Source organism: Meriones unguiculatus, chromosome 6, assembly GCF_030254825.1.
Source record: "Meriones unguiculatus strain TT.TT164.6M chromosome 6, Bangor_MerUng_6.1, whole genome shotgun sequence".
Taxonomy (NCBI): Eukaryota; Metazoa; Chordata; class Mammalia; order Rodentia; family Muridae; genus Meriones; species Meriones unguiculatus.
The window spans coordinates 89,274,776-89,290,295 of NC_083354.1; the positions used below are offsets into that span (position 1 = coordinate 89,274,776).

General features: G+C 38.6%; 1 protein-coding gene across 2 annotated transcripts in view; it reads right to left on the reverse strand.

Annotated features, from left to right (window-relative positions):
- Positions 1–15,520, reverse strand: part of Itga1 (integrin subunit alpha 1) — a 154,603-nt gene that overhangs the window by 88,223 nt on the left and 50,860 nt on the right. Inside the window, exons 2-3 of one of the 2 annotated variants that reach the window (XM_060385733.1) lie at positions 14,159–14,279; positions 402–514 (exon numbers count right to left, since the gene is read on the reverse strand). In XM_060385733.1, the coding sequence (XP_060241716.1) occupies positions 402–514; positions 14,159–14,279 (234 nt within the window). The remainder of the gene's footprint in view (positions 1–401; positions 515–14,158; positions 14,280–15,520) is intronic. The other variant, XM_060385734.1, reaches the window with a different exon arrangement.

The window sequence follows — 15,520 nt, forward strand, 5'->3', positions numbered from 1 at the left end:
TGATATAACTGTGTCTCATATTTTAAAAACTATTAATAAATTTGATTACTGCAATTTCTCTCACTCAGTTTCCTTTACAGACTTTGGTACTAAGTTGTATTTGTGTGAGAAATGTGATAGATAATGTCTGTTTGGCAACCCACTTGTTTTCACAGCATCCTGACTAACAGAAAGAGGCAAAGTTACAAATAGAATAAGCTATTCAAAGTCTATGGCTATTTCTCAACGAGTTACTGAAATAAATTCAGGGCCAAGGAAGCCATGATGTGATTCTATGTGAATTCCAGATATCAACTTTAGAATGATCATTTATTACTTTCAATATTTTCTCGGGTCAGTTGAAGGCTGTTTGCAGTGAGAATATGAGCGTGAGTGAGGATGGATGATTTGATTCTACACACCTGGTAAATCCAGCTTCACACAAGGCATTGATCTCTCTCTCCCAACGGGGCACTTGTAGACATCGCCCGTTCTTGCTTTGGGTTGGCCAACTAAAGGAGAACCAATAAGCACCCTGAAGGTTGAAAACAAAGCAATTACAAATCTTAAACATAAGAAGGCATTTGTTTTAATTATTTTTAAGATGCATTCTAAGACAGCAGAAAGTTGTTCCCATAGACCTAACTAGATCGTGACTCCATCGGTAATTTAATGTCATCTAAAGTAAGCAGAGTATCACCCTCAGGTTCCAGATTGTTAGTGTTGCTGTATCTCAGCAGTCAGGATGGTTGTAATTAAGTAAACAAACAAGAACTGCTAGAAAGGGTGGAGAGAAAATGAAATCTGCATAGACTGCATTGACTGTAGCTACTACACTTCAGTAAAGGTCCCTCATAAAGCTAAACAGTGAGGCTGGAGAGATAGCTCAGTGGTTAAGAGAACTTGCTGCTCTTGCAGAAGAAAGACCTGGGCTTGATTTTCAGCACCCATACATTGGCTCACAAACATCTATAACTCCAGTTCCAGGGTATCTGATGCCCTCTTCTGGCCTCAAGGCCAGTACTTACACATGCTATACAGACAAACGCACAAACACTCATACACATAAAATTTTAATAAATACGTATTTTAAGCATTAAAAAGTACACATGAAAAAGTAAATAAAAAGTGCGTTACCATCTTATCCAGCTATACCACACTGGGATATGTACTTGAAGGATTTTAAGCCAGCATGGGATGGAGATGCTTACACTTTCTTGTTTATGGCTGCACTATTTACAATTGCCAACTATGGCAATGGCTCTGATGCTCATCAGCAGATAAACAGAGTAAAGATATACAGTGAACACATACACATGTACACACACACACACACACACACATACATATATAATGAAGTTTTCTTCAACTGAAAAGAAGAATAAATTGTGCCATTTGCTGGAAAATGGAACAAAAATTCATAGTGTGAACCAAAATAAGCCAGATTTGGAAAAATAAGCATTTTAGGTTTTCTCTTGCATGTAAAGCTAGATTAAAATATCTCTATGTTTATGCATATATAACCCTATGACATGAAAGTAGAGAGGAAACCATGTAAGGGTGGAGGAGAGTTAAAACAAGGGTGGGGAGGAAGACAAACGTGCATCTTTTAACTCTAAGTTCTGCAGATTAGACAAAGAATGGCATTTGTCTTCCTCCCCACCCTTGTTGCCATTGTCACAGTAAATTCTACCGGAGTGGACGCAGGACTAGCCACAGGATTATCAACATGGATTGCTGCAGCCATGAATCATCTGAAGGAATGGGCGGGCATGGGAGTGTTAGCAGGCCTTCTGGTGTTGGTCTCCTTGGTTTGCCTGTGGTATATATGCAAGATTAGAGTCTCACAACAGTGTGATGCAGCCATGATCATTCAGGCCTTTACAGCCATTGAAGCAGGACATTCTCCCCAAGCATGGTTGGATACCATAAAAAGCTAAAATGATACGCTCAGGATGCGAGGCTAAGCACTGCACTCAGGGTCAGCCGCTTTGGACCCAGAGAAGAGCATGTCTGATTGCATGCGGGTTGATGCCCCAGGTCCCGCCTCTGAGAAAAAGGTATCGGACGGGTCTGATGCTCTTTGGGTGGATGACACCTAAATGAACATCTGTACAAAGTCCCAATTTATTTCTAATATCAGAGATCAGACCTCTACTCTTGCCTGATGCATCTAAAACAAAAAGGGGGAACTGTAGAGAGCTGCGGAATGCTATGCCTTAAAGATGGAGCTGGTTTCCGCCTTCCACCTTCCCGATGGTGAGTGCTCTCTGTCACGAACAACTCCACATTTGGCTAAGGCCGAGGATCTGGCTTGCTTCCATGTATGTGGACCTATCTGCATTGCCCCCGTGGCACGCCTGGGTTGGCTACCCAGAGGCTATTTAAGCTGTGGGCTGGCTTTCCCCGGGGTCCGAGGATTGTTCAATTTTCCTGAATAAACTGCATTGAAAAAAAAAAAAGATGCACACATGACTTGAAAGCTGCAGGGGCTTGTTTTGGAGACATGGACTCAGCAAGAAGGGAGAGGAGAAAAGGAAAAAAGTGAAGCCATCTGAGGACTGCTAAATGATAAACATGTATAAACAAAGTAGAAAATATCACTATTTTCTATACTAACAAAAATAATTTAAAGAATTAAAAAGATGCATAAGAAATGTCATGAATTTTGATTTATTGTCTTTATCTATCACTAGTCTATTTATTCCACCTAAGCCTGCTACTGTGTTGCTTTGTAAAACACACAAGTATAAATGAGTTTTTTCCCATAAGAAACTGCCAGTTTTCAGAGATAGCAGGAAACATGAACATGAGATCATCCTGGGGTTTAATAGGAGAAGGTCTTAGCTGATAAGCATTTGGAAAACCAAGACAGTTACAAGACCCAGGATAAAAATCATGTGTCTTTTTAGACAACATGGTGAAATATTCCCTCACTGATGAAGAAAATAGCTGTTTCACCTCTTCTGCCACAGGCAGCATTCAGATGATCCGTGCCATTCACTTACCAGTCTCCCAGGATATCTTGAGGAAAGGACATTTCAGTAGGCATGATTTGTAAGGCTGTTGGTCCCTAACTGATGATGTGTTAGCATTTTAGATTTTCTCTTGCATGAAAAATTTGCCTCTAGGACGCTACTGCACACTGTAAAACTCAGACATTCAAGATTGCCTGGGACTATGTTCTTGTGAGTTCAGAGAAGACACAAAAGACATCAAAGTATTTTTAAGCCATATCTGTGTATAGTTGGGAAGAGAAATGCATCTCAATATCCTAGAATAACAAATATAGATTAACTAAAGTTTAACAGGAACTTATGTAAATAACTTTACCGAACTGCACATTACTGTCTGTATTAGTACAGGATGTGGGAAGCCTTGTTTAATAGGAGTTCATGTGAAAAAGTCATGAAGGATCTGGTTGACAGCACAAAAGCATGAGCCAAAGGCGTATTTTGGTGCCAAAAATGTTAATGTGACCTTAGGCTGGATGGCTAGAAATAGATGCTCTGGTCAAAGAAAGTGATAGTCCCTCTGTGCTCTGCCCTGGTCATGTCTGGAATCATCACATTAAGTGGGACATAGGCACAATGGGACGCATTTAGGAGACTGTGACTCGGACGGCCAAGAGCCAGGCCACTTTGTCAAGGAAGAGATGCTCAGGAAAAAAAAAATTGGGAAGTTTAGCAAGAAGGAAAATGCCCAAAGAAGGACTGAGAGGCCATCTAGGGGTACAAATGGCTCAAGTAAACACTTAAACAATCTTAGATATTTGAAAGCTTGTCATTCGGACAACTGACAAGATTTATTTTCTATAAATTCCTTGTAAGAGCTTTTATGAAATATAAACAAACTTATAAAATTATGAATACTAAGGTATTAAATAGAATTTCTTAAACATATGGCATGATGCATTGGATGAAAGATTTCTGATGTACACAAAGAACCGTAAAAATATTTCAATCTTTTAGGGTATAATTCTAGGAAGCCATCATCAAAATTGTCCTAAAGTAAAGAAAAAGGCTTGATACACAAAGGAAATGCTAATGGGAAATTAAGAAATAAGAATGACAACAAGAGTAATTGATTATTGGAGAGACATGCTGTAAAACCTGGTGGTGCATACAAACCAGAAGTTAGTGAGTATAAATTCCAGGATGAAATTTTTTTCTGTGACCTAATTCAAAGAGAAACTGTGGCTAATTTAAGTTTTAAAAACAAACTGGTCTAATTTAAAGAAGATGAAACCAAATTAATAAACTCATTATAGTAGTACTGGTGTCCAGCGTTAATTGACTTTCTGCTGCCCACCAGACACTGTCTTAAGTGCCTTCTGTATATTAAATAATTAAATTCTCTCTGTAAGAGACAGCATGGGCTGTACTGCTAAGCTTTGAGCTGTCGCTTCAGTGTTTAAGATAAGCCTGCTATTATTATGTTTGCGTCTTAATTGTTTTCCTGGATAAAATGAAGCAGATCACTGTCTCCCGTGCTCATCACAAAATCTAACGCAGTTAACACACGCAAAAGGTTTAGGAAAGCATTGAGCTCCTGTTATGGGCTACCTAAATGTCAGTTGTTTCTATCGATGTATCTTTATTTCAAAATAATAAACACACTGATTCAAAGCACAATACAGTATATTAAGAATTTTATGTAAGAAGTGGGAAATAGTAAGAGCTGGAGAGGACAGGAACTCCACAAGGAGAGCAACAGAACAAGAAAATTTGAACACAGGGAACTTCCCAGAGACTCATACTCCAACCAAGGACTATTCATAGAGATAACCCAGAACCCCTGCACAGATGTAGCCCATGGCAGGACAGTGTCCAAGTGGGTTACCTAGTAATGAGAAGAGGGACTGCCTCTGACATAATCTGATTGGCCTGCTCTTTGATCCCCTCCCCCTGAGGGGGGAGCAGCCCTACCAGGCCACAGAAGAGTTCAGTGCAGCCACTTTTGACGAGAACTGATAGACTAAGATCAGAAAGGAGAGGAGAACCTCCCCTATCAGTGGACTTGGCTAGGGGCATGCATGCAGAAATGGGAGGGAGGGTGGGATCAGGAGGGGAGGAGAGAGGGGCTTATGGGGGGATACAAAATTAATAAAGTGTAATTAATAAAAAATAAATTAAAAAAATAAAATGAAGATTGGTTTCTTTGATAGTATCTTGTTTTATGCCATGTGGCTATATAAGTTTATTTCATGCTTAAAAACAGTTTAGAGAAATTAGTATACTCTTATTGAAACTATTTAGCATGAGGCTACATAAGTTAATGCTTATTTAAAATGAGGATGCGGAGATATTTCATTGTTTAAGAGCACTTGCTATTATATGTGTGTATGTGTGTGTATGTATATATGTATGTATGTATGTATGTATGTATGTGTGTATGTATTCATACATTCATTCATTTTTAAGGCAGAATCTTACCAGGTAGCCCAGGCTGGCCTCAAATATGTGGTCATTTTGCCTCTACTTCCTAACTCCTGGCCTATAGGTGTGTGTCACCGCAATACTTCCATTTACAGATGAGTGTCATGTGAAATAATTTGCCTACATTGTTGTGAATAAATTGAAGAAAAGCAAAGTTAGGAAAATAAGGCAAAAGTTCAGATCTGAATTAAGGAAGTAGAGAGGAAAGAAGAACCAATTCTATAAATAAATATTTAGGCTATAAGCTGTGTTGTCTAAGTTCTTCCCAAAGGAGAGTTAAGACAAAAATAAATGGTTCAGAGAGATTCGTTTTTCTTTTTACTTATCACGTACTCAAGAAATAAGTACTGGGTTACCTCCATAGGCAGCTGTGATCAGTCCTGCTGGAGAATGTCTTAGGAACCTCATGAAACATATATAAGCATATTTTGAGCCAGGCTGCATCTTACAGGTATATTGCCTCTTTGAAAGAATATAGAGTAAGAAAGCCTGAAACCTGGCATGTACGTAAAAGAAGAAAATTAGTAAGAGTAACCAGAGATATAGATAGATAGAATGCAGAATCAAGAATGTCACAGATGTCAGAGAAGGGAAAATGCCCAGAGTGAAAGGAGAAAATGGAAGCTATGAGCTGGCATATGGCTTTTTGTCTTCATCTGGGCAGAACGTGCTTCTTCACAGCATAACTGCCTTTGATCTCCAAAAACCGACAGATGTTATTGTAAGACCTAACCTCAGAGCCCGGTGTCATTTCTACTATATTAATTCACAAAACAACCCCAAACTTCAATAGGCACAAATAGATTATTTTCTTGAAGCAACGAAGTTCAGAGCTAGATCACAAAGAACTGCACAATTCTAACCATTCTTGAAGCCCTCCTTCCTGGACTACCTGGAGTTCTGAATTGTAGCCTTCCTCATTTTTAAGGCCACTTGTACCTTTCTGCACTGCCTATGTACACAGGAACTCTACTGCCTCTCCTGTAGCATTGGCTTTAAGGCATTCTGTCTCACAGTCACTAAATATAAGGAGACTAATTCCATGCTACATTGTATTTGCTCTAAACACGTAATGCTTTATGAAAAGATAAGTCCAAATTTATTAGCATAGCTTCATCTCCTTATTTTTAGCCAAGATAGCTAAAATAAAATGGCTGAAAACTCAGCTTCCATCCTAACCTGACACTCTGAACTTTTTCCTTCACTAATTCTGGTGTCATCACAGGTTTGCTGACATGTAAGCCACATTGAACCATCCTGATTTGGTTGAGATGCCAAGAGACTAAGTAAAGTGAGTGGAACCAAGGGACGAGAGAACACTATAATTCTCCGAATCTTGCTGAATTATAAAATCAATGATTTTTTTGTTTTTGTTTGTTTGTTTTTGAGATAGGTTCTCTGTATGTAGCCCTGACTATCCTGGAACTCACTCTGTAGACCAGGCTGGCCTGGAACTCATATATCCGCCTGCCTCTGCCTTGTGAGTATAGGATTAAAGGTGTGAGTCACCAATGCCCAGCTTAAAAAATCAATTATTTTTTTAAGTCAGTAAGTATTGGGCTGATTGGTTATGTAACAACAATGGGTGAAAACAGAAAAGAAATTTCATGTTCCTCTGGCTCTTACAATCTTTCTGTACCCTCTTCCAGAGTGATCCCTGAGCCTTGGGTACAGGACTTGTGTTGTAGATGTATCGGTTGGGACTGGGCTCCAGAACTTGGAATGTTGAGCAGTTGTGGTTTTCTGTAATTGGCTTTGTTGCAAAGAGAAGTTTCCTTGATGCATGAGAACTACATCTATGTGGGTAAGATCCCCAAGGAACAGAAAGTTTGTTCTGAGACTGTTTCTTCTAGAAATGTCAGAGAAGTCTCACCAACATGGCTGCCTAAACATGAGCTGAAGAAGGACAATACAATAGACATGGTAACATGGAAGGAGAAAGCTCATGAAGCCTGGGGAACAGGACACCAAATGCCAACTAGCCCAGGAGGAGGGAAAAGTATTTATGTATATACATATACATACATACTTATTATATAATAAGACATAACATTATATGGACTGAACAGGTTGTATTTATGTATTTAGGAATATATGTATGTGGTCTTAAAAATACAATTGTGTGTGTGTGTGTGTGTGTGTGTAAAAATGAAATAATGATCAAATAAAGAGGAGCTGGATGTAGTGGTACGTGCTTTTCCCAGCACTTAGAAAGCAGAGGCAGGCAGATCACTGAGTTGAAGCCAGCCTGCTCTACATTGTGAGTTCCAGGACAGCCATAGTGAGATCTCATATCGAAAAAAAACAAAGATGAAAAAGAGGATATGAATTTGAAAAAAAAAATCGATGTGAGGGTTGATATATGGGAAGGATAGGAGAGAGAAAAATCAAAAGGGGGAAATAATGTAATTATATTATGATCTCTTTCTATATATGTATATATACCTAAGTACATAACACTACACACAAACACACACACATATATATATATACGTGTGTGTTTGTGTGTGAAGAAAGTTTAAGTTTGGGCTTCCTCTCTCTCTCCCTCTTTCTCTCTCTCTCTTCCCCTCTCTCCCTACTTTGCAAAAATAGTTATAGTCAATTAGCAACAACTAGGAGAGACTTGCAGAGCCACTCAGGTATAGCTGATCAGCCACATTTTCACATACATCTCTATAACAGATGGGCAATAAAATTCCAAAGTTCCTTCCAATCCCAAAATTTCATCATTTCAATGGAACAGATAACTCATTGAAAAATACGCTCTTAGGTTGGGAAACCTGGCATAAAGAATGAAAACGGAGTCCTGAAAAGCATGTTACTAACAAAGAAGTTGTGAATGACAAGACAGAGGGAAGTGGAGATTGTGGACAGCCCCGGGAACGTGCAGAGGCAGGAGAATAAAGACTGGAAGGACGGGTGACGGAGGTCAGCCGGATAAAGCTTCCGGTACACACTAGAGCAGGGGGCTGAGGCAACGTTTGGTCCCTAACACGATAGAGAGTAACTAGCAAACAGAAAGGACTGCAACCTGAACTGATGTAGCAATTATAGCCAAGGCTTGCTATGAATTCTGGGAGGGGAAAAAAAAAAAAAGAAGATCAAGCTGTCTGTGTACAAGAAGTGGTAGAAACCAGTAGGCGAAGATGGAGACAGGAAGTTTGGGGTTTGCGACCAATGGTAGAGAACACACCAGCAGGATACAGCACGGAAAATGGCTGTTTCCTTTCCTGGAGGCTGCTTCCTCCTGCAGACAGCATGCTCTTCTTCAGTCACACATACCTTAACCACTCTAAGGCTAAGTAAGCCTCAGTTTCCCCAAGCTGCATAAAAATAACAAGATCTAAGAAAAATATCAGCAGAAGTGTCGTGGAATTCCAGAAATCTCATCATGTTTTTTTTGTTTGTTTGTTTGTTTTTCTTTTTGTTTCCCTTTCGTTTCACCGAACTGACCGCTCTCTGTCATAAAGCATAACTTACCTCTTTTTAACATTTACTACCTGTTTTGTGTGCCTCTCTTTCTGGTAGGACATTAGCTCCCCGATATCAGCAATTGTGGCTCACTAATGAATCCTTTGTGAAGGGGACAATTTTAGGTTAAAAAAAAAAGGGAATTTAATAAATGTTTCAACTGAATAAATGAATGACTGTGCCGAATAACTAAGATCGGATTTTGTATTTTATGAACATTTGAGATCCTTGGATTGTGAGATATTTTTTGTTCTTCTTTCCATTTTAAAGGTTTTTTTTTTTTTTTTCTGGGGTGGGGGTGGCTCATAGAAGGCATTTCTTGAGCTCAGAGTTCTAGAGAATACTTCCTAGAAGGAGAAAGCTGGCTGCATGTCTGAGGGGTTGCTTCACATCCTGGCTTTGTCATGTGCTTGCTATGGAAATCCTGTGGCCATTCACACCATGTCTCAGTTTCCTGTCAGTAAGATGATGATCACAGCTGTATCTTTCCTGGGGTCAGTGCAAACACCTGAGTCACAGCGTCTCACCAACTGTGCTCTTGTCTCGAGGTGGCTGGTAACACTTTTATTTCTACTAATTTATTTTTTGTTGTTTTTGTCTTTGGTTTGAGGTACCTTCTCATTCTGAAGCCCTGGCTGTCCTGGACCTCAACTGTGTCCACCAGGCTGCCCTAAATTCACAGAGATCAACAGGACTCTTCTCCTGAGTGCTGGGATTAAAGGAGTTCACATCATGGCTCACCTAAATTTTGGTTTTATATGCAGCATTTTGGAATGACTTGTCTGTAGATGAAGAGATTAAAAAGGTTTTGGATCTCTACAGAAACACCTAATAAATTAAAGGGTCATTAAAGTTAGAAAAAATATTTTCCCCATGTAAAAGTTCCAGTTATAATAAAAGTTTAGTGAGCCGAGAAATAATGTGCTATTCATATTAGTTGTTCTTGTTATTCTGACCATGGCTATATTTATTTGAAGAGTGGATGATCTTTGATGTCATTCTACAGGAAAAAAATCATGGAGAGGGTTTTTCCATATTTACATTATTCCATAACTACATCTTTATTGACATCTAATAGAGTCAACCAAAGTCATTCTCAGAGTGTCATAAACCCCTGTCAGCCAGGCTTCTCTCTTTCTTTCTTTTATGAATAGAGTAACTGTTAAGTGATCTCAAAAAAAAAAAAATGAAACTTGTACAGTGACCCTATTAGTTATACTGATATTGAATTTCTTTTAAAGGCAGAAACCTGGAAATAAAGTGAGCCAAAAAAAAAAGGACAAAAAAAAGTTTTGGCAGAGAGAAAATGTCAGTTTTGAAAGACATCATAAACAATGCAAAGTAGATGCTGTGCTAAACTCTATAAAAGAGGAGCTTTAGGAAGTCTTCTCCCTCTCAGCTCAAATAAGCTTTTTCTAAAAGATACCCATATTAGACACAGAACACTGATTACATAAGCCATGGTACCCTTTCCTAGCACAATCTAGTGTCCTCAGGGAGGAGGAAAAAAAATCAAAGGATAGCAGAGTTTTGCTGCACATTGAGCTGAGGATTGAAGGGTTTGGAGGGATCTATTTACCTACAACCTGACATCTACTGGTGGACAACATGCCCGCTGAAGTCATAGAAACCTCCAAGAGGGGTAGCCTGGACAAACATTCAAAGGTCCAGAACAGAAGTAAAGGACCAAGAGAGAGTAGTGGAAAGCCCACATCTTACATTTTCCCCCAGGTGCCTGAGACATTGCTTTTCTGGTAGCTACCACATCTGGAAGTCTTGAAAGTTAATGAAGGGATGTGCATATTTTTAATCACTTTTCTTCAAAGTAAACCTATAAGTCAATGATGCTCCTCTGGGTTCTTCAGACACACATCTCAATCACTTGGATGCTGAAGCTAATGCATGCCATGATGAGCAACACTGATCTTAATCAGAGGTATGGTGAGAAAACATGTGGTTTCTGGGCAGAAGTCATAAAGTAAATTACTCTTGACGGTAAACTCCTGAGAGGTGAGGGGAACATAAAGCTATGTTTGTGTTGTTTTAATTCTTTCAAAAGAATTTAAACAATGTTTTCAAACATGTGTAGTGACCCAAAAAGAACTCCTTCTTTAGGCATGGTGAAGCCAAGAGGTAAGATGAGTCAGAATGTGCTTTTTTTTTCTAAGTTGGACAAGTTTTTAAAATATGGGCAGTAAATATGACTTATGAAGCTGTTCATCCCTGAAGAAATTAAAACAGAAGCCATGTTCCCAAAAGTATGTCAGTTTTCCCGTAGGGTATTTCCCAGAGTAAGCCTGCATTCTGTCTGATTTTATAAACATTTGCAGAATATCTAAACATGTTTCTACAAAGTCTGTGCCTGGGTCTCTTTAGAGCCACAGTTGGCTATCATGCCACCTGTTACAGTTTAAGAATTCTGGGATAGAAGTCTCCTTATTTTTAAATTAATTTATTCATATCTTTTGGTTGTTTTGGTTTATTATTATTATTATTTATTACAATTTATTCACTTTGTAGCCCAGCTGTAGCCCCTTCCTTGTCTCCTCCCAATCCCATCTTCTCCCCCCCCATGTTCCTCCCCTAGTCCCCTGATAGGGGAGGACCTCCTCCCTTTCTTTATGTCATCAGGTCTCATCAGGACTGGCTGCATTATCTTCCTCTGTGGCCTGGCAAGGCTGCATACCCCAAGGGGAGGTGATCAGAGATCCTGCCACTGAGTTTATTATTCTCCCAATAAATCTTTGTAAACAGGGACGTTAAATAGAAACAGGTGGCTTATATCCGTATACATCCCAAATGCTAATAAGCTCTCACATATATACTGATAAGTAAAATATGGTGCTAAACAGGAAAATAGCAATTATCCGAATTTACTTTTTAATATATTTTTACTTATTAATATATTTTTAACACAGGGTGGCGTGAGATCCATTTCTAGCACTCCCTTCAGCAGTTCAGTTTCTCTAGGAGAACCAGTCTTATTTTTAGGCAGCTGTGCTTCACAGATGGTAACAGCACGTTAAACAAGATTCAGCTGTTTAGTCAACACATAATCACTGAGTACACACTATGTTTATGTCCGCATATCAGATACAGGGCAGGGTACCAGGTAAAGGGTGGGCTCTAAAGCCAGCCATCTCTCACTGAGAGTCTGTTCTGTTCTGTTTCCTTCTCCATCTATGTGTATTCTACCTTAAAGTTTCTGACTGGGGCTGGAGAGATGGCTCAATGGTTAAGAGCACCGGGGGCTCTTCGAAAGGACCTCAGTCCCATACTATTTGGCGCTACTGTTGCATCTTAATTGTTTCATGTGTACCTTCTAGAGAATAAGTTTCTATTTATTTAATACTATGTTTCCCACAGAATTAGAACAATTATGTATATGAAAGATGTATTTGTTGCTTAACTGATCCAAATGTATGCTATGGCTAAAACACCTTTTAAGAACCATTTACCAGAGGACCAAGCTACATTTAATGTGTGAAGAAAGATTATAAGGTATGGTCTCAGATCTAAAAGAAGGGTGAGCTCTTATTGTCTCACGAATGTCTCTAGAATTAGCAGTGTGGTTAAAGTCCAGTTCAGTTGTTCAGTGTTGTTTTGCAACACTGATTTTCTAGTTAATCTCTGCCTGCATTTGTTCTGTTTGTTTCTCATCTAGATCTTCGCCCCTGTGAAGACAGGATGACTCTGGGAATGAAACGCATCATGGCAGCAAGGCCTCATTCAGGACTGACTTAGGTTCTTAATCCTTGACCTTCTGGCTCCATAAAGAAAAGGGACTGAAAAATTCATGGGGTGAAAATCTTGTACTAGGATGAGATCTTAAATTGTGAAACAGAGCCTAAGAAGGTCAGATGGTTCCAAGGAGGTCAGGAAAATTACAAACTAGGGACTTCTGATGCCAGTCTTCTCAGAGAGGCAATTTTATGTGAGGGGAAACTGTAATTTTTCTCTCATATGCAGGATTAAACAAATAACATAATTAATTAAAAAATTATAAAACATTCTGTCAATATTTATGTCCTTTAAGTAGGTATTTTAAGCCTTTAAAACTTGATGTTCACTATAGCTTTTTTTAAATTTATGTGTCTATTAATGATACGTTAAAAATGACTTTTGGATATGTTTACTACATAACAAAAAGAAGCCTGGCTAATTGGCCCACTCACATTTTCCCACATGGACTGAGATCCTTGAACTGCAGGTACAATTTCTGAAGAGAGTAAGTGCTGTCTGGTGTCTAAAAGAATGACTTTGCTCAACTTTAAAAATAGTATGGGATAGGATATGGGGAGTATAATAAAGATGACAGAGGATGAAAAACTTCATAGCAATATTGTTCAATTTCTCACAAATAGTAATGCACAGGTAGAATATAATATTCATACTTAGAAGATGTGAGAGCACAAATTGTTACTTTTGATAGTCTTTAAGAGATTTCTATCACACTTAAAAATTCTAAAAGATAAATCAAAATATACATTTTTCTTCTGTGAAAGAGGAATTGTGGACTGGCACATCACTTTTATCCTAAACAATACAAGTGTCTTTTGCTAGGAAAAAGGGGGGAGAGGGCTTTTAAAATTAGGAAACAGACAGGAGTCTTAACTAAGATACTTAGGTCAATAATATACAATTTTAGAAAGCTGAATCGACTATAATTAGATAGGGATGTAAAGTAAAAGATCTCCATTATTCATTTTGGAAAACTGTTAAAAAAATCACCTATACTCTAATTTTTATCTAAAATGAAGTTAACCAAAGGTTCACAATATTAAAAGTGTGTATCAGAAATTTAGTATGGTTTACTGTCATTGTTACACAACACTTCATACAACACCAAAGTAGCAACAAAAACAACAAAAATCTAAAATCTAAGCCCCCAGCAACTAAAGTAATAGTAACCCTCTCAGGGCCTCTCATTTCCTGTCTTGTCTTTCTTGATGATTTTCAGTCAAGTATTCAAGTAATCTCAAATAAATTGACCCAGGAAGACTTGTCAAAGCAATACAGTTACTGAGTGCTGGAAGAATCTTTCTTGAGGTCATTCCAGCAGTTAACGATCAGAAATCAGTAACCATTTCCTTTGCAATTCCAAGGAATGCTGCTTCCTTGACTTCACGTCAGCTTTCATCACCAACCCACCAGACGACATTTTCTAGCACAAATGAGTCATTCAGTTAATGTTCCATTCACACAACCAGCTGAAAATGTTCTCCATTCTGTGTAAAAGGGCTAGACAACAGCAGAGACTGCTTGCTTACCATTTGCCTTCTTCATTCTCATATTGTTGAACAGTGTATCCAAACATGTCCTCCACTGGGCCACTGAAACTCATTGAATTTTTCACATCAACGTTGAAGGATATGCACAAGCCTAGAATAACTTGAGAGGGGAAAGAAAGTCTAGTTACACAAGGCTGCCTGAGAACATGGTGTGTTTTGGAGGATGGAAGAAATTCTTAGGGTTACCAGTTGAAAGTTGTGCTGTTGTGAAAAAGAACATTGAATCTCAAGAGAATGATGTTATTCACTGGGCATCATCAGGGGGGGCTTTTAAAATGTTTGGAAATATCTGTACAATTCCAAGAAGTAAAATTTCAGAATTGAGTGGGAGTCACAGAAGTAACTAATGAGTTTGCATATAGTTTCTCAGAGTTATTTCTATGGTAAAATGTGCCAGAAATTATCTAAAAATCACCCTTTCCCCTCTGCAAGTTCTGATGATGCAGGCTGTTATATTTAAGCCTTACTGGAAACAGCCATACTGTTTCTGAAAGGAAATTGCCTTTTCTTTTGATGGTCTTTAGAGGATTGTTTCCACTCAGGGGTGTCTTCCTACAAAGGCCTGAGGTAAGTTCCACTTCTCCTGCTAAACCGAGCAGAGGATGGAAGTTTGTACTAACACAAAAATGCCTCCTTGCAACAGTGTTGACTGATAGCCTCACAACATTTTAGATGAAATTAGATAATATTCTCATTAATCCATGCCTGGTAAATATATGTACAATGAGAGCTTATCTCTTTCATTTCTCTGTGATCCAGGTTTAAAAAAATGTTTTCAGAGGGGCAGCAGGGGTGCATGCCCTTAATCCCACCCAGCACTAGGGAGACAGAGGAAGGCAAATCTCTGTGAGTTCAAGGCCAGCCTATTCTACAGAGTGAGTTAAGACAACCAAGGCTACACAGAGAAACCCTGTCTTGCAAAACAAAACAAAAAGGTTTTACAAGAAGGGTGACCATGTATAGAGGTTCTGAAATCACAAGCTCTGATGGAAGATACAAAATTCCCTTTTTGGTGCATGTTTTGAAAATATACTTACAAGTTTCAATATTCCTCTCCTGAATATAATTCTCCTCAAAGATCACCACTTTGCATAATAACCGAACATTCCAAGACATATTCATGGGTGATTAAACTCAGCTTCTCAGAATTAGATTCAATCATAGATTCTGGAAACTTCTCTGTTCTATTCCTATGGATTCATTAGATATAACATGTCTAATCCCCTGACTTTTATTCACTCTAAACTTTTTCATAAATATACCATAAATCCAGGTTACCCTAACTCATAATCTTCAAATTATAACAGTAATAAGTGTTTATTAATGCAAGGGATTCTAGCT